The sequence below is a fragment of the Mobula birostris genome, chromosome 1 (genome assembly GCF_030028105.1).
Source record: "Mobula birostris isolate sMobBir1 chromosome 1, sMobBir1.hap1, whole genome shotgun sequence".
In the NCBI taxonomy this organism is placed as follows: domain Eukaryota; kingdom Metazoa; phylum Chordata; class Chondrichthyes; order Myliobatiformes; family Myliobatidae; genus Mobula; species Mobula birostris.
The window spans coordinates 91672235-91695992 of NC_092370.1; the positions used below are offsets into that span (position 1 = coordinate 91672235).

The 23758-nt window shown below is 43.3% G+C and overlaps 1 protein-coding gene across 13 annotated transcripts in view; it reads right to left on the reverse strand.

Moving 5' to 3' along the window:
- LOC140198158 (receptor-type tyrosine-protein phosphatase mu-like) overlaps positions 1–23758 on the reverse strand; it is a 1049822-nt gene that overhangs the window by 531911 nt on the left and 494153 nt on the right. For all 13 annotated transcript variants that reach the window (XM_072259223.1, XM_072259213.1, XM_072259205.1 and 10 more), the window contains one exon: positions 18849–19142. In XM_072259223.1, the coding sequence (XP_072115324.1) occupies positions 18849–19142 (294 nt within the window). The remainder of the gene's footprint in view (positions 1–18848; positions 19143–23758) is intronic.

Consider the following 23758-nt stretch of genomic DNA (forward strand, 5'->3'; position numbering starts at 1 on the left):
GTGCACTCCTCAATAAGATGTAAAGATGGTAATAATAACAATGAAATTGTCAATCATTGCTGCCAATACTGTGTGAAACTGAGAGTGATTTCTGGAATTTAAGTACTGGGTTGGAAGGGTCAGGTTTTGGTGAAGCATATCCCAGTGGCACCTCAAGTAGAAGTCATCAAATCTTCAGCCCACTGACTGCACGCTGACCATCAAACACCCATTTACACTCATTTCACAGTAATCTCAATTTATTCTCCCGAAACTTGCATAAACTTTCCTCACATCTTCCCACTCGCTTACAAGCTAGGAGCAATTTACAGTGGCCAGTTATCCTACCAGATCTATGCATTCTTTGGGATCTGTGAGGAAACCAGGTTATCTGGAGGAATCCTTATTGGTCACAGGGAAAAACATGCAAACTCCACAAAGGCTGCACCAGAAGTCAGGATTGAACCCAAGTATCCAAAGTTGTGAGGCAGCAGCCCTACCAGCTGCCACTGAGTGGGCGAAGATAAGACTGCACCAAGTTATCACACACAAAATGCTGGAGGAACTCAGCAGGCCAGGCAGCATTTATGAAAAAGAGTAAACAGTCAACGTTTTGGACCAAGATCCTTCACCATGAGTTCCTCTAGCATTTGTGTGCATTGCTTTGGATTTCCAGCATCCGCAGATTTTTTCATGTTTGCTGCACTAAGTTAAGCATTGATTGTTCAGAGGATAGCAATGTGTGACATAAAATACTGAGGCATCATTGAGAATTCAAAGACCGTGTGCTATTCATAGCAAATAACCACCATTATTCTCCACTTATGTTCTATAAGGCATTACTAACATAAGAGTACAAAAGATTATATGCAGATATTAGCCATTGAGTATCACAAGAGGACCTGGGCATGAACATCAAATGGACAATACATTATAAAATGGATTAAGAACACAAGAGAGGGCATAGCAAAGATTCTCTAAAACTTCATCTGGGTTGGAACTTCAGAAAGTCACAGAATTGTACAGCTTAAAAACAGGTTCTTCAGTCCTCAGCCGAATCTATGTAATCATCATTGCTTACCTATTCGAATGCCACTTGCCTGTAATAATTCCATAGCTCTCCGTGCCTCTTAAATATTATTATATTGTTCGTTCCACCACCACCTCCACTGACAGCTCATTCCAGGTAACAATGACATTTTGTGTAAGAAATTTATCCTTCAAATTGCCTTTAAACCTCCTCTCTCTCACAAAGCTATGCTCATTACCACAAGAAATAGACGCTGGCTATCTATCCTATCTGTGCCTTTCATAATTTTATATACTGTACATCTATCATGCTAGTCCTCAGCCTCATTTGCTTCAAGGAATACAGACCCAGTCTGCTCAATCTCTTCTCATAACTTAAGTCCTCCAATCCAAACAAACCTTTTGTGAATCTTTCCTACAACTTCTCTAGCTTATTCACATTTGTCCTATGGTGTAGTATCCAAAGGTGTTTCAGTCATGAGGAGATATTAAGTGGCTAGATATGTTTTCCTTGGAGCAGAGGGGTCCAAGGAGAAGCTGCTAAAAGCCTGCAAAACTATCTGGGCACGGATGGGTGGATAATGAGAAACCTCCCCACATTACGCTTGCATATATGTTGGGATAATAACTTGTTTGTAAATGTTCAGTGGATTTTCAGTAATTTGTAGTGTAGCTAGTTCTGTAGTTTCTGTCTGTAAACCTGAGATGTCACGACAGGGTAAATCAAGACTGTCCTTGTTGTCTCACAGGTTGTTCATACAAGAGAAGATTCCCTCACCTGTCCAGTTTGAACCAGTTTTCAGTATAATGAAAGACCACAGAGCAAATTGGATTGGAAGCTGTGTGGATGAGTGTGTGCCTACGAAAACTTGCTATACATTCCCAAATCAAAAGCCATGGATGAACCAGGAAGTTCATCGTCTACTGAGGGCAAGATCTCTATCACTTAGGTCTGGCAACCCAGATCTGTACAAGAAAACCAGACAACAGGAATTCTGCAGATGCTGGAAATTCAAGCAACACACATCAAAGTTGCTGGTGAACGCAGCAGGCCAAGCAGCATCTCTAGGAAGAGGTGCAGTCGACGTTTCAGGCCGAGACCCTTCGTCAGGACTAACTGAAGGAAGAGTGAGTAAGGGATTTGAAAGTTGGAGGGGGAGGGGGGGATCCAAAATGATAGGAGAAGACAGGAGGGGGAGGGATGGAGCCAAGAACTGGACAGGTGATAGGCAAAAGGGGATACGAGAGGATCATGGGACAGGAGGTCCGGGAAGAAAGACGAGGGGGGGGGGAACCCAGAGGATGGGCAAGAGGTATATTCAGAGGGACAGGGGGAGAAAAAGGAGAGTGAGAGAAAGAATGTGTGCATAAAAATAAGTAACAGATGGGGTATGAGGGGGAGGTGGGGCCTTAGCGGAAGTTAGAGAAGTCGATGTTCATGCCATCAGGTTGGAGGCTACCCAGACGGAATATAAGGTGTTGTTCCTCCAACCTGAGTGTGGCTTCATCTTTACAGTAGAGGAGGCCGTGGATGGACATGTCAGAATGGGAATGGGATGTGGAATTAAAATGTGTGGCCACTGGGAGATCCTGCTTTCTCTGCCGGACAGAGCGTAGATGTTCAGCAAAGCGGTCTCCCAGTCTGCGTCGGGTCTCGCCGATATATAAAAGGCCACATCGAGAGCACCGGACGCAGTATATCACCCCAGTCGACTCACAGGTGAAGTGTTGCCTCACCTGGAAGGACTGTTTGGGGCCCTGAATGGTGGTAAGGGAGGAAGTGTAAGGGCATGTGTAGCACTTGTTCTGCTTACACGGATAAGTGCCAGGAGGGAGATCAGTGGGGAGGGATGGGGGGGGACGAATTGTCAAGGGAGTTGTGTAGGGAGTGATCCCTGCGGAATGCAGAGAGAGGGGGGGAGGGAAAGGTGTGCTTAGTGGTGGGATCCCGTTGGAGGTGGCGGAAGTTACGGAGAATAATATGTTGGACCCGGAGGCTGCTGGGGTGGTAGGTGAGGACCAGGGGAACCCTATTCCTAGTGGGGTGGCGGGAGGATGGAGTGAGAGCAAATGTACGTGAAATGGGGGAGATGCGTTTAAGAGCAGAGTTGATAGTGGAGGAAGGGAAGCCCCTTTCTTTAAAAAAGGAAGACATCTCCCTTGTCCTAGAATGAAAAGCCTCATCCTGAGAGCAGATGCAGCGGAGACGGAGGAATTGCGAGAAGGGGATGGTGTTTTTGCAAGAGACAGGGTGAGAAGAGCAATAGTCCAGATAGCTGTGAGAGTCAGTAGGCTTATAGTAGACATCAGTGGATAAGCTGTCTCCAGAGACAGAGACAGAAAGATCTAGAAAGGGGAGGGAGGTGTCGGAAATGGACCAGGTAAACTTGAGGGCAGGGTGAAAGTTGGAGGCAAAGTTAATAAAGTCAACGAGTTCTGCATGCGTGCAGGCAGCAGCGCCAATGCAGTCATCGATGTAGCGAGGGAAAAGTGGGGGACAGATACCAGAATAGGCACGGAACATAGATTGTTCCACAAACCCAACAAAAAGGCAGGCATAGCTAGGACCCATACGGGTGCCCATAGCTACACCTTTAGTTTGGAGGAAGTGGGAGGAGCCAAAGGAGAAATTATTAAGAGTAAGGACTAATTCCGCTAGACGGAGCAGAGTGGTGGTAGAGGGGAACTGATTAGGTCTGGAATCCAAAAAGAAGCGTAGAGCTTTGAGACCTTCCTGATGGGGGATGGAAGTATATAAGGACTGGACATCCATGGTGAAAATAAAGCGGTGGGGGCCAGGGAACTTAAAATCATCGAAAAGTTTAGAGCGTGAGAAGTGTCACAAACATAGGTCGGAAGGGATTGAACAAGGGGTGATAAAACAGTGTTGAGGTACGCAGAAATGAGTTCGGTGGGGCAGGAGCAAGCTGAGACAATAGGTCGGCCAGGACAGGCAGGTTTGTGGATCTTGGGTAGGAGGTAGAAACGGGAAGTGCGGGGTGTGGGAACTATAAGGTTGGTAGCAGTGGATGGGAGATCCCCTGAGCGGATAAAGTCGGTGATGGTGTGGGAGACAATAACCAGGCACTCCTTAGTGGGGTCACAATCGAGGGGTAAATAAGAGGAGGTATCCGCGAGTTGTCGTTGTGCCTCGGCAAGGTAGAGGTCAGTACGCCAGACTACAACAGCACCCCCCTTATCGGCGGGTTTAATAATAAGGTTAGGATTAGTGCGGAGGGAGAAAACCAGATATGGCTTATGGAGGGCTATTTCAAGAGGGTTAGAGGCGACATTGGTCGTAGGTCAACTCTGGCAGGGTTTGCAGGACATTACTTCCTAGAAAGCGAAACCCAATAGCATGAATGGCAGTTATGTTTCACTACCAGATGAGCTCAATGCCTTCTATACCTGCTTTGAAAGGGAGAATATAACTGCAGCTGTGAAGATCCCTGCTGCACGCCATGACCCTGTGATCTCTGTTTCAGAGGCCAGTATATCAGGCTGTCTTTCAGGAGAGTGAACCCTTGCAAGGGGGCGAGTCATAGAATAGTACAGCACAGTACAGGCCCTTCCGCCCACAATGTTGTGCCGACCCTCAAACCCTGCCTCCCATATAAGCCCCCACCTCAGATTCCTCCATATACCTGTCTAGTAGTCTCTTAAACTTCACTAGTGTATCTGCCTCCACCACTGACTCAGGCAGTGCATTCCACGCACCAACCACTCTCTGAGTAAAAAACCTTCCTCTAATATCCCCCTTGAACTTCCCGCCCTTACCTTAAAGCCATGTCCTCTTGCATTGAGCAGTGGTGCCCTGGGGAAGAGGCGCTGGCTATCCACTCTATCTATTCCTCTTATTATTTTGTACACCTCTATCATGTCTCCTCTCATCCTCCTTCTCTCCAAAGAGTAAAGCCCTAGCTCCCTTAATCTCTGATCATAATGCATACTTTCTAAACCAGGCAGCATCCTGGTAAATCTCCTCTGTACCCTTTCCAATGCTTCCACATCCTTCCTATAGTGAGGTGACCAGAACTGGACACAATACTCCAAGTGCGGCCTAACCAGAGTTTTATAGAGCTGCATCATTACATCGCGACTCTTAAACTCTATCCCTCGACTTATGAAAGCTAACACCCCATAAGCTTTCTTAACTACCCTATCCACCTGTGAGGCAACTTTCAGGGATCTGTGGACATGTACCCCGAGATCCCTCTGCTCCTCCACACTACCAAGTATCCTGCCATTTACTTTGTACTCTGCCCTGGAGTTTTGTCCTTCCAAAGTGTACCACCTCACACTTCTCCCGGTTGAATTCCATCTGCCACTTCTCAGCCCACTTCTGCATCCTATCAATGTCTCTCTGCAATCTTTGACAATCCTCTACACTATCTACAACACCACCAACATTTGTGTCGTCTGCAAACTTGCCAACCCACCCTTCTACCCCCACATCCAGGTCGTTAATAAAAATCACGAAAAGTAGAGGTCCCAGAACAGATCCTTGTGGGACACCACTAGTCACAATCCTCCAATCTGAATGTACTCGCTCCACCACCACCCTCTGCCTTCTGCAGGCAAGCCAATTCTGAATCCACCTGGCCAAACTTCCCTGGATCCCATGCCTTCCAACTTTCTGAATAAGCCTACCGTGTGGAACCTTGTCAAATGCCTTACTAAAATCCATATAGATCACATCCACTGCAGTACCCTCATCTATATGCCTGGTCACTTCTTCAAAGAACTCTATCAGGCTTGTTAGACACGATCTGCCCTTCACAAAGCCATGCTGACTGTCCCTGATCAGATCATGATTCTCTAAATGCCTATAGATCCTATCTCTAAGAATCTTTTCCAACAGCTTTCCCACCACAGACGTAAGGCTCACTGGTCTATAATTACCTGGACTATCCCTACTACCTTTTTTGAACAAGAGAACAACATTCGCCTCCCTCCAATCCTCCGGTACCATTCCCGTGGACAACGAGGACATAAAGATCCTAGCCAGAGGCTCAGCAATCTCTCTCTCGCCTCGTGGAGCAGCCTGGGAAATATTCCGTCAGGCCCCGGGGACTTATCTGTCCTAATATATTTTAACAACTCCAACACCTCCTCTTCCTTAATATCAGCATGCTCCAGAACATCAACCTTACTCATATTGTCCTCACCATCATCAAGTTCTCTCTCACTGGTGAATACCGAAGAGAAGTATTCATTGAGGACCTCACTCACTTCCACAGCCTCCAGGCACATCTTCCCACCTTTATCTCTAATCAGTCCTACCTTCACTCTTGTCATCCTTTTTTTCTTCACATAATTGAAGAATGCCTTGGGGTTTTCCTTTACCCTACTCGCCAAGGCCTTCTCATGCCCCCTTCTTGCTCTTCTCAGCCCCTTCTTAAGCTCGTTTCTTGCTTCCCTATATTCCTCAATAGACCCAGCTGATCCTTGCTTCCTAAACCTCATGTATGCTGCCTTCTTCCACCTGACTAGATTTTCCACCTCACGTGTCACCCATGGTTCCTTCACCCTACCATTCTTTATCTTCCTCACCGAGACAAATTTATCCCTTACATCCCGCAAGAGATCTCTAAACATCGACCACATGTCCATAATACATTTCCCTGCAAAAACATCATCCCAATTCACACCCGCAAGTTCTAGCCTTATAGCCTCATAATTTGCCTTTCCCCAATTAAAAATTTTCCTGTCCTCTTTGATTCTATCCTTTTCCATAATAATTATAAAGGCCAGGGAGTGGTGGTCACTGTCCCCCAGATGCTCACCCACTGAGAGATCTGTGACCTGACCTGGTTCATTACCTAGTACTAGATCTAGTATGGCATTCCCCCTGGTCGGCCTGTCCACATACTGTGACAGGAATCCATCCTGGACACACTTAACAAATTCTGCCCCATCTAAACCCTTGGAACTAATCAGGTGCCAATCAATATTAGGGAAGTTAAAGTCACCCATGATAACAACCCTGTTATTTTTGCACCTTTCCAAAATCTGCCTCCCAATCTGCTCCTCTGTATCTCTGCTGCTACCAGGGGGCCTATAGAATACCCCCGGTAGAGTAACTGCTCCCTTCCTGCTCCTGACTTCCACCCATACTGACTCAAAAGAGGATCCTGCTACATTACCCACCCTTTCTGTAGCTGTAATAGTATCCCTGACCAGTAATGTCACCCCTCCTCCCCTTTTTCCGCCCTCTCTATCCCTTTTAAAGCACTGAAATCCAGGAATATTGAGAATCCATTCCTGTCCTGGTGCCAGCCAAGTCTCTGTAATGGCCACTACATCATAATTCCATGTATGTATCCAAGCTCTCAGTTCATCACCTTTGTTCCTGATGCTTCTTGCATTGAGGTACACACATTTCAGCCCTTCTACCCTACTGTCTTTACACTGTTTATTCTGCTTCTCTTTCCTCAAAGTCTCTCTGTATGTTAGATCTGGCTTTACTCCATGCACTTCTTTCACTGCTCTATTGCTCTGGGTCCCATCCCCCTCGCAAATTAGTTTAAACCCTCCCGAACCATGCTAGCAAACCTACCTGCAAGGATATTGCTCCCCCTCGAGTTCAGGTGCAACCCATCCAATCTGTACAGGTCCCACCTTCCCCAGAAGAGATCCCAATGATCTAAAAATCTAAAACCCTGCTCCCTGCACCAACTCCTCAGCCACGCATTCAACTGCCATCTCCTCCAATTCTTACCATCTCTGTCACGTAGCACTGGCAGCAATCCTGAGAACGTCACCCTTGAGGTCCTGTTCTTCAGCCTTCTGCCTAATTCCCGAAACTCGCACTTCAGGATCTCATCCCTCTTCCTGCCTATGTCGTTGGTCCCAACATGTATCACGACTTCTGGTTGCTTTCCCTCTCGTACCAGGATGTCGTGCACCCGGTCAGAGACATCCCGGACCCTGGCACCCGGGAGGCAACAAACCATGCGGGTGTCCTTCTCACGTCCAAAAATCTCCTGTCTGCTCCCCTGACTATAGATGGAGTCCAGATGGAGTACCTGGTAATGCTTGGAAAACCAACTGGTCACTATATTCAAAGACACTTTCAACCTCTCAGCAGTGCCCAAGAGCTGCCTTCATGACTATCATCCAGTAGCACTCACGTCTACAGTGATGAAATGCTTTGAGAGGTTGGTCATGGCTAGAATTAACTCCTGCCTCAGCAAGGACCTGGATCCATTGCAATTTGTCTATCGCCACAATAGGTCTATGCAGACACAATCTCAATGGCTCTTCACACAACCTTAGGTCACTTGGACAATACAAATACCTATGTCAGGATGCTGTTCATCGACTATAGCTCAGTGTATAACAGCACCAGTCCTACAGTCCTGATTAATATGCTACAGATCTTGAGCCTCTGTACCACTCTCTGTAATTGGAGGTCTAACTGGAAGTCCACAATCTGTGCAGATTGGTAATAATATCTCCTCCTCACTGACAATCAACACTGGCACACCTTCGGGATGTGTGCTTAGCCCACAACTCCACTCTCTCTACCCCCATGGCTGGATATAGATTAAATACCTTTGATAACTTTGTTGATGATACAACCATTGCTGGTAGAACCTCAGCTGGAGATGAGAGGGCATACAGGAGTGAGATATACCAGCTGGTTGAGTGATATCGCAGCAACAACCTTGCACTTAACGTCAGTAAGACAGAAGAACTGATTGTGGACTTCAGAAAGGATAGGACGAGGGGGTCTAACCTGGTCCCAGCATATCAATGCAGCTATAAAGAAGGCAAGACAGTGGCTATATTTCATCAGGAGTTTGAGGAGATTTGGTTTGTCACCTAAACCACTCGAAAAAATCTACAGATGTGTGATGAACAGCATTCTGACTGGCTTCATCACGGTCTGTTATTTGGAGTGGGGGAAGCAGTGCTACTGCACAGGATCAAAAGAAGCTACAGAACTAGTCAGCTCTATCCTGGGTACTAGTCTCCGAAGTCTGCAAGACATCGTCAAGGAGCGGTGTCTCAGAAAGGCAGCATCCATTAAGGACCCCCATCACCCAGGACATGCCCTCTTCTCATTGTAACCATCAGGTAGGAGGTACAGAAGCCTGAAGGCACACACTCAGCGATTCAGGAACAGCTTCTTTGCCTCTGCCATCTTATTCCTAAATGGACATTGAACCCATGGACTCCACCTCACTTTTATTATTTCTGTTTTTGCACTATTTTAATGTAACTATTTAATATACATATATTTACTGTAACTGATTTAATTATTTTTTATATATTGTCATGTATTGCTGCGCTAAGGTAATAAACTGCACAACATTTGCCAGTGATATGAAACCTGATTCAGTTTCTGAGATTCTTTGTTGGAGTGAACTGGTTACAGTTAGGTTAGTTACTTGCCTTTACTGCTATTTCTTTGTTATGAGCATCTTATAAAATGGCTGTAATCACAAGATTTGTGTCACCTAGTTAAAACTGAGAAGGTAAAACTTTTCCTCTCAGAGATTTGGGAGCCTTTATACATATTTTCAATAAAGGGTGGCAGAAGCAGTTACTGAATATTTTAAGAGCTAGATTTAGCATCTGCAAAATCTCTTGTGTTTAGGTTGGTTTCTCATAAGCAAGCAGGTGAAAGATTACCAGGCGTAGGCAGGAATGTGGAGCTGAGGTTACAGCCAGATGGTCATGTTCTCATTAGTTGGAGCAAGCTTGAAGAGCGATGCAGCCTACTCCTACTCTACTTGAATGATTTGTCCATAATTAAACCAGGGAGCATGAAGAAAAGGTTCACAGGGGATTGAGGGACTTGAGTTAATAGGAAAGATTAAACTGGTTAGTTCTGTTTTCTTTGGAGTGAAGGAGGCTGAGAGGTGACATGATAGAAGTATGTAATTTGGGAAATGCAGCACAACTAATTGATACTAGTTTGTTTGTCTTTAGAGCTGAAACTGCAAGTTCCTCTGCAATAAGTTCTTAGTGAATGCAGTGAGTTACATCACCTTTTATATGTTTTTTTAAAAATACAGTTCCAATTTTCTCTCCACCTTTGAATCTGCCAACATGATGTAGCCACTATGACAGTTCTCTCGCCACCTTGATATTGAACAGGATCTACAACTTACCTTCTCTTCTCTCTGCAACATGACAAGATTATTGGGCAAACTCAACCAAATTATCAGCCATTCATATGAACAGTGATTTGTACCTGTACCCAGGCAAACATGGTCTCCCTACAGCACCATTTGCTCACACACAGCTCCCTACAGTTTACACACTCACCTTCCATTATCAGTTTCAAGAAAGGACAGTCACTCTTGCATTAGACTTACACCGGCAGTTCAGATGTTGAAGGACTATTGCAATGACAACAATCCCTGCCAAGACTGCATGCTTGGGGAATCACAATACTGAAGAGTGCATCAGAATGAACAGGAAGAGTGAGTCACTGCCCTGACTCACCTGGAGAAGAGGGATGCATGCATTAGAACACTGTTCTTGGACTACAGTTCAGCACTCAACACCATAATTGCCTCCTCCCTTGACAGGAAGCTCAATGACCTCGGCCTGCACCCCACCCCGTGCAGCTGAATCCTGGACTTCCTATCAGAACACTGACAGGTGGTAAGGATGGGCTCCCTCACCTCTGCCCCTCTGATCCTCAACACAGGTGCCCCCCAGGGTTGTGTCCTGAGTCCCCTCCTCTACTCCCTTTACACCCACGACTGTGCTGCCACACACAGCTCCAATCTGCTGATCAAATTCGCAGATGATATGACATAGAACGGCCTTTCTAGTGGCGATGAGACAGCCTACAGAGGAGAGGTTAACACCCTGTCACAGTGGTGCCAAGATAGCAACCTCTCTCTCAATGTCCAAAAAACAAAACAGCTGACCGTGGATTACATGAGGAAAGGAGACAGACTTGCTCCGATCATCAACATTGGGACTGCAGTTGAGGGGGTGAGTAGTTTCAGGTTCCTCAGTGTACACATCACCAAAGATCTCACCTGCACTGCACACATGTGGCAAAAAAAAAAGAACAACAGCATCTCTTCCACCTCAGGCAACTGAAGAAGTTCGGTTTGAGCCCCCAAATCCTCAAGACCTTCTACAGGGGCACCATTGAGAGCATCCTGACTGGTATGGGAACTGCACCAACCTTGATCTCTGGGCACTCTTGCAGAGAGTAGTACAGACAGCCCAGTGCATCTGTGGATGTGAACCTCCCTCCATTGAGGACATTTACAGTAACAGGTGTGTAAAGAAGGCCTAGAAAATCATCGGGGACACCAGTTTTCCAACTGTAAACTGTTTCAGGTGCTTTTGTGTGGCAAACGGTACCTCAGCATTAAAGTCAGGGCTGACAGGCTATGGGACAGCTTCTTTCTACAAGCCATTAGACTTATAAATTCACATGCCTGTACATTGTGATGGGGTCATAATGCAAAGATTTTTACTCCCTCATGTTGTGGGATGGATGTAAGATTTAAATAAATTCTAATTCAATACACATCTCAGAAGTATCGTGGTTGCATTAACTTTGCAGGGAATGCTGCAGACCGGGACAACGAAGAGTCTCAGACCAAAACAAAGACTGGTTATTCCTCTCCATAGATGATGTCTGATCTGCTCAGTTCCTCCAGCATGTTTTGTTTGTTGGGGCAAAAGTTTTGCACTGTTTCTTCCTCTGCACATGCATCATTTTTTTTTATCATGAATAATGTTTATTTTAAAAATGGTGAGTGAAGAATCTTCTATTTTAGGTTATTACTGAATAAAAGCAACTGATAGTTAAAGAATAAAAATTGATTACATACTATTTACTAGAGATTCACCATAAAAATTAAATGAGTCTTGATTCTCAACATGGGGTATATGGCCTGGCAATATTTGGCAATACAGTACTGTAGTACTTTTATGTATTGCGCTGTACTGCTGCCTCAAAAAAAACTAATTTCATGACATATGCTGAAGAAGTTTGGCATGAGTCCCCAAGTCCTCAGAACTTTCTACAGAGGCACCATCGAAAGCATTTTGACTGGTTGTGTCACCACCTGGTACAGGAACTGTACTACTGTCAACGGCAGGGCACTGCAGAGAGTGGTGCGGACAGCCCAACGCATCTGTGGATGTGAAATTTCCTCTGTTCAGGATATTTACAGCAGCAGCTGCATAAAAAGGGCTTGGGGGATCATCAGGGACTCCAGCCACACCAACCACAAACAGTTTCAGTTGCTTCCGTCTGGCAAACGGTACCACAGCATTAAGGCCAGGACCAACAGGCTCCAGGACAGTTTCTTTCACCAGGCCATCAGATTTATCAATACACATTGATCTGATTGCATTTTGGGCTTGTATCTAACTGTACATACACATATACAAAAAATTCTGTGTACAATCTTAGGGTTTGGGCAATATCCTCCCACATGTTTCTGTCATATTGCCTGTAGATAGCAATGGAGATGCAATATAAAGATTTTTACTCCCTCATGTTATGAGGCGAATGTAAGAAATAAAATTTTCTTGTCTATTGTCTATATGTGAGTGATAGTAAACCTGATTCTGAGATGGAACTCCATTGTGCACTGATACAGGATGTGGGCACAGAGAGGGGATGGAGAGAAAACCAGAGAGATATTCTGTCATGATGAGTAAACCAATTATTTAGAATGAAATGACCTTGCCTGGTGTCTCAGGGCTGGGTGTGTTTGCAGCTGTGCCATCCTCTGCCCTGGCGCTCCTTCCCTGCCATCTGTCCCATACCCCTCCAGTGGCTCTCCACCCTCGCTATTCCCGACATTCTTTGCTCTGGCCAGATTACAAACTCGCTCTCCAATCCACCATGGCAAGTACAGTACTGTGCAAAAGTCATAGGCACCCTCGCTTTATATATGTACCAATACTTTTGCAAGGAGTTTGTGTAGCCAGCATGTTGTGCCACGTTGTATAAAGAGATTCATGAGTGTGTACATGAAACCAGAAGCAGACAACATAATATACTGTACATGGACCCATCCATTCAGTCAACACTGACTGAGCAATGCTGATAAATAGACTCAGCCATAATGTGCCATACGAATTATGTAACCAGGTGATTGCTGAATATCCATTTTTTTAATTGTTAAGGTGCACTTATATATTCACCTTGGTAATGCTAAAATTGCTGCCTGTGCCTTTAAGAGAAAACGGTGATGTCATTTTGCTTGGGTGGCTCTCACCTAGGACGCAGCAGGGTATACTATCAAAGGTAGAATGCGTAGCCAGTGATTGACAAGGTGCTGTAAGATTTCAGCGAAACTCAGCTGGCATTGAACAAGTGACTGTTGGTGTAAAGGAGGAGGGTAGTAACCCCAAGTTAAAGTCAATTCTAGCCAAGCTTGACATTGGGGGTAGCGAAGAACAACAAGCTCAGCTCAGCTTTACTGGCTAAGTACCTGGGTATCATTGCAGTCGAAGATGAAGACCTTGGGTACACTGACAAAGTCAAGCATGAAATTCATTTAATTGATGATGAGCCTGTTTCACAGCCATACCAATCAGTACAGTGAAGTGAAAGAGCACATCTCAAAGTTGTTGAAGGAGGTTGTGATTCAGGAGAGTAATAGTGCGTATGCCTCAGCTGCAGTGTTGGTACAGAAGGCTGACGGCAGCATAAGACTGTGCAGATTTTCGGAGACTGAATCTTAAGACTAAAAAGGATGCTTTCCTACTCCCATGTATTGATGAAAGTTTTGATGCTCTTCAGGGAGTGCAGTTTTTCTCAATGATAGACCTTGCAAGTGGTTATCATCAAGTGGAGGTAGAGGAGTGTGATAGGTATACGATTGCTTTTTCAACCTCATTTGGTCTGTATGAATATCTTCGCATGTCACTTGGGGTCTGCAATGGCCCGGCAACTTTTCAAAGACTCATGCAGGCAACCATGAATGACTTAGTCTTCCAAATTATGCTGGTGTTTCTGAATGAAATTCTGGTGTATTCGCAGACCTTCCAGGAACACTTGGAGAGGCTTGACACTGTTTCAGCATCTCAAGGAGACTGGTCTGAAGGTGACATTGGAAAAATGTCACTTCTACAGTCAGAGTTTAAGTTCTTAGGACACCAGCTATCAGCCAAGGGGTTAGGTACAGATCCCAAAAAGGTCTCAGCTATTCCGCAATGGCCAGTACCATCTACAGTCAAAGACTTAAGATCATTTCTTGGCTTTTGTAGTTATTATTGACGGTTCATTCAGGGATTCTCAAAGATTGCAGGTCCTCTGCAAGATGTAGTGAATTTGTGTCTTGGTGCAGGGAGTCCTAGTAAAGCAAACCAGCTGTTAAAACAGTATTGGATGGAAGAGTATCAAACTGCCTTTGACTTGCTCAAAGGGAAACTGATCAGTTCACCGATCCTTGGCTTTGCCAATTTCACACAGACTTTCATAGTGGAGACTGAGGCAAGCAGTCATGGACTAGCAGCTGTTTTATACCAGCAACAGGGAGGGGCAAAGAGGGTTATTGCATATGCAAGCTGACGATTAAAAAATGCTGAAAAGAATGATAGGAATTATAAAAGCATGAAATTAGAGCTGCTTGCACGAAGTGGGCCAAAGTAGAGGAGTTTCATGGTTACTTATTGGGTTCCAAATCCACCATAATAACTGATAATAATCCGTTATCACACTTGAAAACTGCCAAGTTGAGAGCAATTGAGCAGAGATGGAACTCACAGCTGTCAGTGTTTGAATTTGATGTTCAGTACCGTCCAGGTAAGAGCAATACCGTGCCTGATGCTCGCTCCAGGCGGCCATTTGGAGGGGTGTCTGAGCCTATCTAGGAGGATGCTGAGTTTGACGGGTCTGTGGCAATTTCTAGTCTGATCAACCATGGCACTGCTCTTGATTGTCACTGGCTACAGCTGGTCTTAAAAGCTGTAAGGTTAAGCAAATTCAAGCTCTTGAAGCTGGTACCACTGATGTAAGTGATCTGATGCAAGGAACCCCAACCTTCCCGGGTTATTCTACTGAGGATTTGCACACTTTTCAGCAGCAAGACCTTGTGTTAAGGGTCTTCAGAAACTTATGGGACAGAAAAAGAAAGCTGAATGACAAGGGTGTAGAACTCTGCCTAAACTGGTTTTGTCTCTGTTAAGCATTCGGACAGGATCAGGCAGCGTAAGGGGTTACTGTATCGTGTAGTTGAGGATGAGAAGCACGGGGAGTGTTATCAGCTTCTGCTACCTACCAACAGACAATAGACATAGGTGCAGGAGTAGGCCATTCAGCCCTTTGAGCCAGCACCGCCATTCACTGTGATCATGGCTGATCATCCACAATCAGTACCCTTTTCCTGCCTTCTCCCCATATCTCTTCACTCCGCTATCTTTAAGAGCCCTATCTAACTCTTTCTTGAAAGAATCCAGAGAGTTGGCTTGAGAAGTAAAGTACCAGCTTGAGGAGTAAAGTGTTCGGGTATGTACATGACTCTATGGGCCATCAAGGCATACAGCATACTCTGCACTTGTTGAGAAGCAGATGGTTTTGGATGGGCATGCACGAGCATGTGGCACAGTGGGTCAAAAATTGTCCATGTTGTGCTTTAACTAAAATGCCACACCCTAAGATCCATTTCCCATTAAATCATTTCTTGCTTCTAGGCCGCTAGAAGTTGTCGCTGTAGCTTGAGTCAGCAGCTGGTGGGCGTGAGAATGTTTTAGTAGTCACAGACATTTTTATGGAATTTACCCAAGCATTCCCAATTTGGGTACAAAGGGCGGACACCACAGCAAAGGTGCTCTTGAGGGATTGGTTTATGAAGTACGGTGTTCCTGAGAGGTTGCGTTCTGACCAGGGTCATAACTTCAAAAATGATGTCATATCTGAGCTTTGTAAACTGTATGGGGTAAAGAAAGGTCGTACTACACCCCATCATCCTACTGGCAACGCTCAGTGTGAGCGTTTCAACAGGATGATTCATGATTTGTTGCGTACATTCTCTCTGGAAACGGAACACAGGTGGCCAAAGCATTTACCTGAGTTGGTGTATGCATATAATGTGACGCCTCACGCAACTACCGGGTATTCCCCTTATTACCTACTGTTTGGTGTTGATCCCCACTTGCCGATGGATGCTCTGTTGGGGTGAGAACAGTCTGTAGACAGGAAATATGACAGGTTAGCCATACACCAGAAATGACTGAGTGATGCTCATGCCAAGGCGAAAGAATACTCTGAAAAGAAGGCTGCAGAACGCAGTGCCTTACAGGAGAATAAAATTCATTGCTCCCAGATTGACGTAAATGCACTAGTTTACCTTCGGAACAGACCATAAGGTCGTAGTAAGATCCAGGATGCGTGGAAATCAACTGTCTACAGGGTGGTAGAGGTGCTAGACAACACATACATTGTGGAACATTCGGAGGGAGGGTCTATCAAGAGGGTAAACAGGGTAGACATCAGGTCCTGTGAGAACGTTCCCGCCCCAGTTCCTCAAAGGAGACTGCAGACTCCTGTAATTCTGGCCAGCCCTCTCCTGGGACATGAATCAGATTCTGAGGATTCAGAGAATGGTGTGATATTGGGAGAAGATGTGTCAGAACAGGTTGTACATAATCTCGACCTTATCCTTGACAGCAAAACTTCTGGAACTGAGAACATAGCAGCTGTGACAGCTGATACAGGGTCAGGTGTCAGTAGCCTTCCTGTAGCGCCCCACAGGAGTAAAAGAGTAAATGCTGGGCAGCACTCTAACCCACATCACAAACCAAGGTCAGTTTTAGACGTGGCCTCCATAAGTCCTGTGGCAGTGTCACAGATCCTGGCTGTCTAAGTTCAGTTCTATTCAGAGAAGCAGTTAGAGAGGTTAAAGGTACTTTTGCAGTGAGTGAGTAATCGAGGACACTTACTGGTATGCAGGGGAAAATGTAACCAGGTGACCGTCGAATATCCTTTTTTTTATTGTTAAACTGCACTTATATATTCACCTTGGTAATGCTAAAAATAGCTGCCTGTGCCTTTAAGAGAAAACGGTGACGTCATTTTGCATGGGTGGAGTAAAACGAAGAGTTGCCATGTTCTAGATTGATCAGCACTGGATAGCATGATTGCGAAGTTCCTTAATTGACCTACTAGGTTAGTTTTTTTTAGTAATTCAACAACAAGGCAATATATTGTAAAAGTTTATTTGCCTTTCTTTATTTTTCATGACCTAATGTGAATGTAACAGAGTAATGTGAATGTATTAATTTCTGTTCACCTAGTGTGAGTGAGGAGAACTCATTTCTAAGTCTAGCCTATGTGCGTTTGGAAGTTAAGCACGTGTGTGCCAAATGTGAGTACATCTCTTAGTTCAGATGAGATGTATTTATTCATATTTTCAATGCTGTGTATGAGGTACTGGGTTGGTAAGATGCTAACATCGTTTGTACTTTTTTTTTAGATTTGCCACTACCATAATGGTTTTGTATATTTTGTTTTAGTTATTTTCATACTACCTATGTAACAAGGGTATGGTCTGAAGTTAAACTGAGATTGTAAAGGCGGGAACTGTTTTAATTTATGTTGTCATTTTTATTTTGTTACCCTCTTTCTGCAATGAAACATCTAAAACAGGTAAAAGAATTTAAGACCCAAAAATGTATTTGTTGTCCTGTGTGTGTATTCTTCCCCAGGCTACATATACATTAAAGCAGAACACAGCAGTACCATCCATGTAGCAGAAAATGGTGGATATAGAAGGTCAGGCAGCAAAAAGGGGAACAATTTTTCATCAGAACCTGTCACTGCTCGTCCTACGGAATATCTCCAATATTTTCTGCTTTCACTTCCGATTTATCACACCTGAACTTATTTTAAAATTTGTACAACCTATTGTTCTGTGTTGCACATACAGGTCGGTTTCTACAGAGCTCTTTTGCAGTGCTATCTGTGCAGAACAGCAATGTACTGTATTTGTCAAACCATCCATGTTATACAACGTTCTCACAGTGTATGTCTGACAAAGGGCATTTGCCGATGAGAAAGTGGATGGTCAGAATCTCTTTTCAACTAAATTTCTGTTCAACGTCTTACATTTTCCAATAATGATGCTGATTTGTGACAAAATTCAGAGCCTGGTACTTTTTTTTGATTAAATTTCTAGAAGTCACATGAGCCCAGCTGTAGTGATACCATCTTCACCATTACCACCTATGATCAGCCAGCTTCCTATTTAATTAACTCTTAGCCTCACGCCCTACTGCACCAGGTGTTGTCTTAAATCCCGAGCACCAGTGATCTAAGGCAAGTATGTGTGGAATATTAGAGGAGGAAACAACTGAGCAAGATTAACCAAACGAAGGGCTCAAGCAGCTGTTGCCACAATATTAGGCAATTGTCTATATAACTCAGAAAGAAGCACCAATGTGAAATTAATAACTGGTATATCCACATTAATCCCTTGGACAATGGCACAGCTAAAAGAGGGGTAAGCTTTACAAATAGAAGTAAAGTAGAAATCAAACATTTCTACTCTAGAGATCAACTTAAGTATTTATGCATTAACAATGAGATCTGCACATCCTTTATTCTTTTCCCACCACTTCTCACACTAATAACCATATGCTTGAAAAATAAGCATGGCACGATCTAAAGATTGCTATACTGTTCTCTTAAGTATCCTTAAGCCTTCCGGTGGGGTAGGCTCCAGCTCCATTATATCAATTTCATGAGTTAATAAAGTCACTCTTACTCATCAATTGCTATCCACAAAGAAAACCCCTATCATCCCACCTTGATTTGCTTGCCAATGTAGTTCTGAACAGTTCACGGGCAATTTTTCCACAACAAATGATACCATTTCACCAATTTTCCCAGGACTTACCTCCACACTTTGTTTTCATTCTGAGGGCAGGGCCAGGAGCTCCCCTTCCCCCTTCTCCGGGTCGGGTGAGGAGGACTCGGATTTCATACTCGGTGTCAGGGTCCAGGTGGCCAATTTTGTACTGATGGCTGTCCACTGGCTGTATGTCTGCCCAGCTCCCAGATGTGCTGCGGTAGTCAATGTCACGTTGGATGATAGGCCCATCCCCACTGATGGAGTTTGCGTTAAGCTGGATCCACAGGTACGTAGCACCAACAGAATTAATCTGAGGTGGGGCAATCGGAGTAGGTGGATCTGAGGAAATAAGGTTTAACAATATTAATTTATACCCATATAACTCACATGAAAGCACCCATATGAAATCCATAGATGGCAGATCTCCATAATCCTTTGGGCAATGGCACATAGTAACAAGAACAATTTAAAGTGGAAATTAAGCCTTTTTTCTTCTTTCTAATAAGTGATCATCAACTTAAATTTTGATCCATTAACAATGAAGTCTTTGGGTCCTTTATATCTCATGAAAATGATCATATTCTTAAAAATTAAGCAGTGCCTTATCCTGATGGGTTTACTATTCTCTTAATTACATTTAAACCTTCTAACATGGTGGAGTCCCACCCCATCCTATCAATTTCATAACTTAAATAAGCCACTCACACTTGTCCATTGTTATTCGCAAACAATACCTGTGATTTACTTGCCAACATAGTCCTTAGCAGTTCAGTAGCAATCCTACATACAGTGGAACTTACATGTCAATATGCATGTCAACATATAAGAAACATGGAGGTACCACTGTATATGGATGACAGTTTACAAAAGGTAACATTAACTTGACAATGGGAAGATCAGTTTATTATTGTCACAAGTACTGAGCAAGTGTGAAAAACTTTGCTTTACATGTCATCCCTGCAGATCATTTCATTACCAGCGTGCATTGAAGTGGTACAAGAGAAAATGTTAACAGTTACTGTAATAATGTTACAGTTAAGAGAATGAGTAGTGCAGGCAGACAATAAGGTGCAGGCCATAATGAGGTAGATCACGAGTTCAACCTCCATTTGTTGTCCTAGGAAACTGTTCAATAATTTTGTATCAGTGGGGTAGGAGCTGCCTTTCAGCCGGAAACATTGACCGATCTTTTTCACGGATGCTGCCCGACCTGCTGAGTTCCTCCAGCGTGTTGTGAGTATTACTACAGCAACACAGGGGTAACCAGCAGGATAAAACCATCACCAGTTTAGGGATGAAGCATTTATGTGGGAACACCAGGACAGGTTTACCACTGTTTTCTTTTGGTGAAAGTTCTGCCATTTGTCTCTCAGAAGGATTGCTCTATTGATCCAGAGGCACTAGTTTTAAATATCACTATAGCAGATGTGGAAGTTAAATTCGAGCAATTAGATAAATATGAAATGATAATGGCAACCATCAAACCACAGGACTGTGGTTAAAAAGCCTTCTGGTTCATCAGTGTTTGTCAAGTGAGGAACCCTGTTTGACCTACATATGACCAGGAGCCACAGCAATGTGACTAGTTTATAACTGCCCACAAAAGAATCAATTAGGAAAAATTGGGGTGGGCAGTAACCATTATTGGTGACGTTCATGTCCCGTGAATATGTAAAACAAAATAACCCCTGAACAAACTATTCCAGAAGCAAGAATAAAAATGTAGAACTTGGGAGCAGGAGATAGTAAAACTAGATAAGAGGAAGGAAAACTGAATTTAAGTCTGCTCACATCCAGCACTGGAAAGTGAAGCCTTGCCAATATTCTCACTTCAACATAATAAATATTTTAAACTCTGTGTTCCAATAACTTCTAAGTATATCCCAATGCAACAATTGAAACTTCAATCCCAACTACTGGGAAGCTTTAACTACAATAAAATTAGAAGAGAATCTATGCATAGTTCTGATAATAAGATAGATCAATAAGAAACTATGATATTATTAATCACATATGGTAAGCCAGACAGAGCTTCCTTTAATAACCTTCATCCAGTTGAAGGGTTCCTTTGACTTTAAATTAATGTTATTTCAAAGCATACTATGAATTTGACTCTAATACCGAAATGCAACAAAAAACATGGAACATGCAGTCTTACCAACTGCAATGTATGATGAGTGAAAACAAGAGTTATTTTAACAGAATTTAGCCCTGAAATAACTTTTTTTTCCAAATATGAGGGACAAATGGCTTTGGGCACAGAGCATAAATTGAAAGCACATCAAATAATTGCTTATTTCCTGATCATTCAACAATCATATGCATTTTATTACATCTAGATAGTAGAGAGGATTGCTTTCTCAACCAGGAACTGTGGTGTTAGACCACCTCTTAAGATGCAAATTAGATCCCACAGAAAAGCCTGCAGAGCCTTAACACTTATATCAATTAATCTTCATTGTAACAGTGATTTGAAATAGACTGTGTTTTATTAGTTTCTATCCCCAGAGGGTTAGGCTTTGATTTGTACTGCAGTCCACTTGCAATGAAGACAATGAGCATCCTTCCTCCACAGGAGCTTGCTGCCCATAACACGTGTAAGCCTTGCTTTGCTCTGAAGTCCTAGCCACTGAGCAGGAAAAATAGTACAGCTAGCAGTGGCTGACATTCACCTGCTTAATACCAGTGCTTTTAATTATAATCTAAATGCAACATCTCCTCTCCAAATCGCAAAGAGTACCTTCTAACAATGCGGCTTAAAAATTTTAACGAGTGCTACAAAAAAGGTGCAGTTGATAAAAATCAGTTATTACTTCTCCTTACCCACCTTGTTGAATTCAGCACTTTAATAGCTTTGAGAAGAGAGGATTTGAAATAATTACTTTTTTAAAAGTTTTGCGCCATAAATGTAGAAAGTCACTGACTTATTCTCCATGGGCAATGTGCTCAAATCAAACTTTATTAAAAACAGAAGGAAGAATGCTGGAACTGTAATGCAACATTGGCCTAAAAATTCTGATCACTAAAATATAACTTTGTTTAAATTGGTGATAATATGTTTTTAATTTCCCAGTCGCTCAGGATAATGTAACCCATGTTATATATTCATGCTCTAATGCTAATTATAGTGTTCCTGTGCCTCAAAAGTAAATGTTTTAGAGCAGAACACCACTGAGAGTGCAGTTGATTCCTATGCATAAAGACCAGATTGTATATAAAATGTATTTCTTCATCTCAAGTACATTTTGGTCGTTCACATAGGACAGAATGATCTTAGCTATTAAATGATCCAACTCTCCACTTGAAGGAACCTACACGTCTATGCAAGAGCAAGAATAATTAGATATTCCAGGCTAGGAAGTGTTGGATACATGCTTAGATATGGAGAATAGAAAGAATCAATACTTGGAAAGGGGTAACGGAAAGGATCAAATAAATGATAATTAAGCATGATGGAACCCCAATTAAGACTGAAATTGGAAAGTAGAAGCCAGTATGAAGAAGACTCAACAGGTCAAGTCCTGGGATAAGAGGGTTTTCTTTTCAAAAGAGGCAAGACAGTCTGAATCTGTATACCTTGATATTTTGAAGCATGAGGTGTGAAATTATTTAAATCTAGGAGATCCAAACAGGGTTTGACGGTGGGAGATATTGATATGTATTCACAAGTGGAAGAGTCACAAACAAGGGAACATAGATACAAATCAAGGGGCCAATCATTCAAAATTGAGATGCGAAGGAATTTCTTCTCTCAAAATGTAGTGAATCACAGGAAATCACTGCCACAGAGGATGGGTGGAGGACAGATTTTCAGAAATCATTAAGATGGAATTGGATTAATATTTGAAATTGAGGGTAATGGGGAGCTGACACAGTTGGGGCTGGCGTAAAGCACCAAGGTCATATTGAATGGTGGCAGGCTCCAGGGGTCTGGTGGTCTACTTTCTTGGTTCTTGTGTGCTAGGTTAAGTTCAGGATCCAGGGATATTTAGATTCAAAGTTCAAAGCAAATTTACTATCAAAGTACATACGTGTGTGTCACCACTGGCAACCCAGAGATGCGTTTTCTTGTAGGTATACTCAGTAAGTCCAAGAACCGTAATAGAATCAATGAAATATTGTACTCAACCAGACAAACAATCAATGTGCAAAAGACAACAAGTTGTGCAAGTACAAAAGAAAAATAAAATAAGGAATAATAAATAAATAAATAAATAAATAAATAAATAAATAAGCAAGCAAGCAAGCAAGCAAGCAAGCAAGCAAGCAAGCAATAAGTATCAAGAACATGTGATGAAGAGTCTCTGAAAGAGAGTCCATAGGTTGTGGGAACAGTTCAGTGAAGGGGCGAGTGAAGTTGAGAGAAATTATCCCCACTTGTTCAAGAGCCTGATGGTTGAGGGATAATAACTGTTCCTGACCCTGCTAGTGTGAGTCCTCCCTCCTGATGGCACCAGTGAGAAAGGAGCATGGCCTGAGTGGTGGGGGTCCATGATGACGGATCTCACTTTCCAGCGACAGCACTTTGTGTAGATGTGCTCGATGATAGGGAGGGCTTTACCTGTGATGGACTGAGCTGTATCTACTAAATTTTGTAGAATTTTCCATTCAAGGGCATTGGTATTTCCATACCAGGCCATGATACAACCAGTCAATTTACTCTCTGCCACACACTTACAGAAGTTCATCGAAGATTTAGATGTCGTGCCGAATCTTTGCAAACTTCTAAGGAAATAGAGGTGCTGCCGTGCTTTCTTTATAACTCCACTATGTGCTGGGCCCAGGACAAGGATTTCTTAATGAATCTTAATTCTTAATGAATTAGCAATATTACTAACATATCACTCCAACATAGTTTTATTTGTTTACACTAATATATGTATAAATCTGGTGTGATGAATTATAACACGCAAATTTTTAGATTAGATTAGATTGAAGTTCTGAGTCAACAGGTT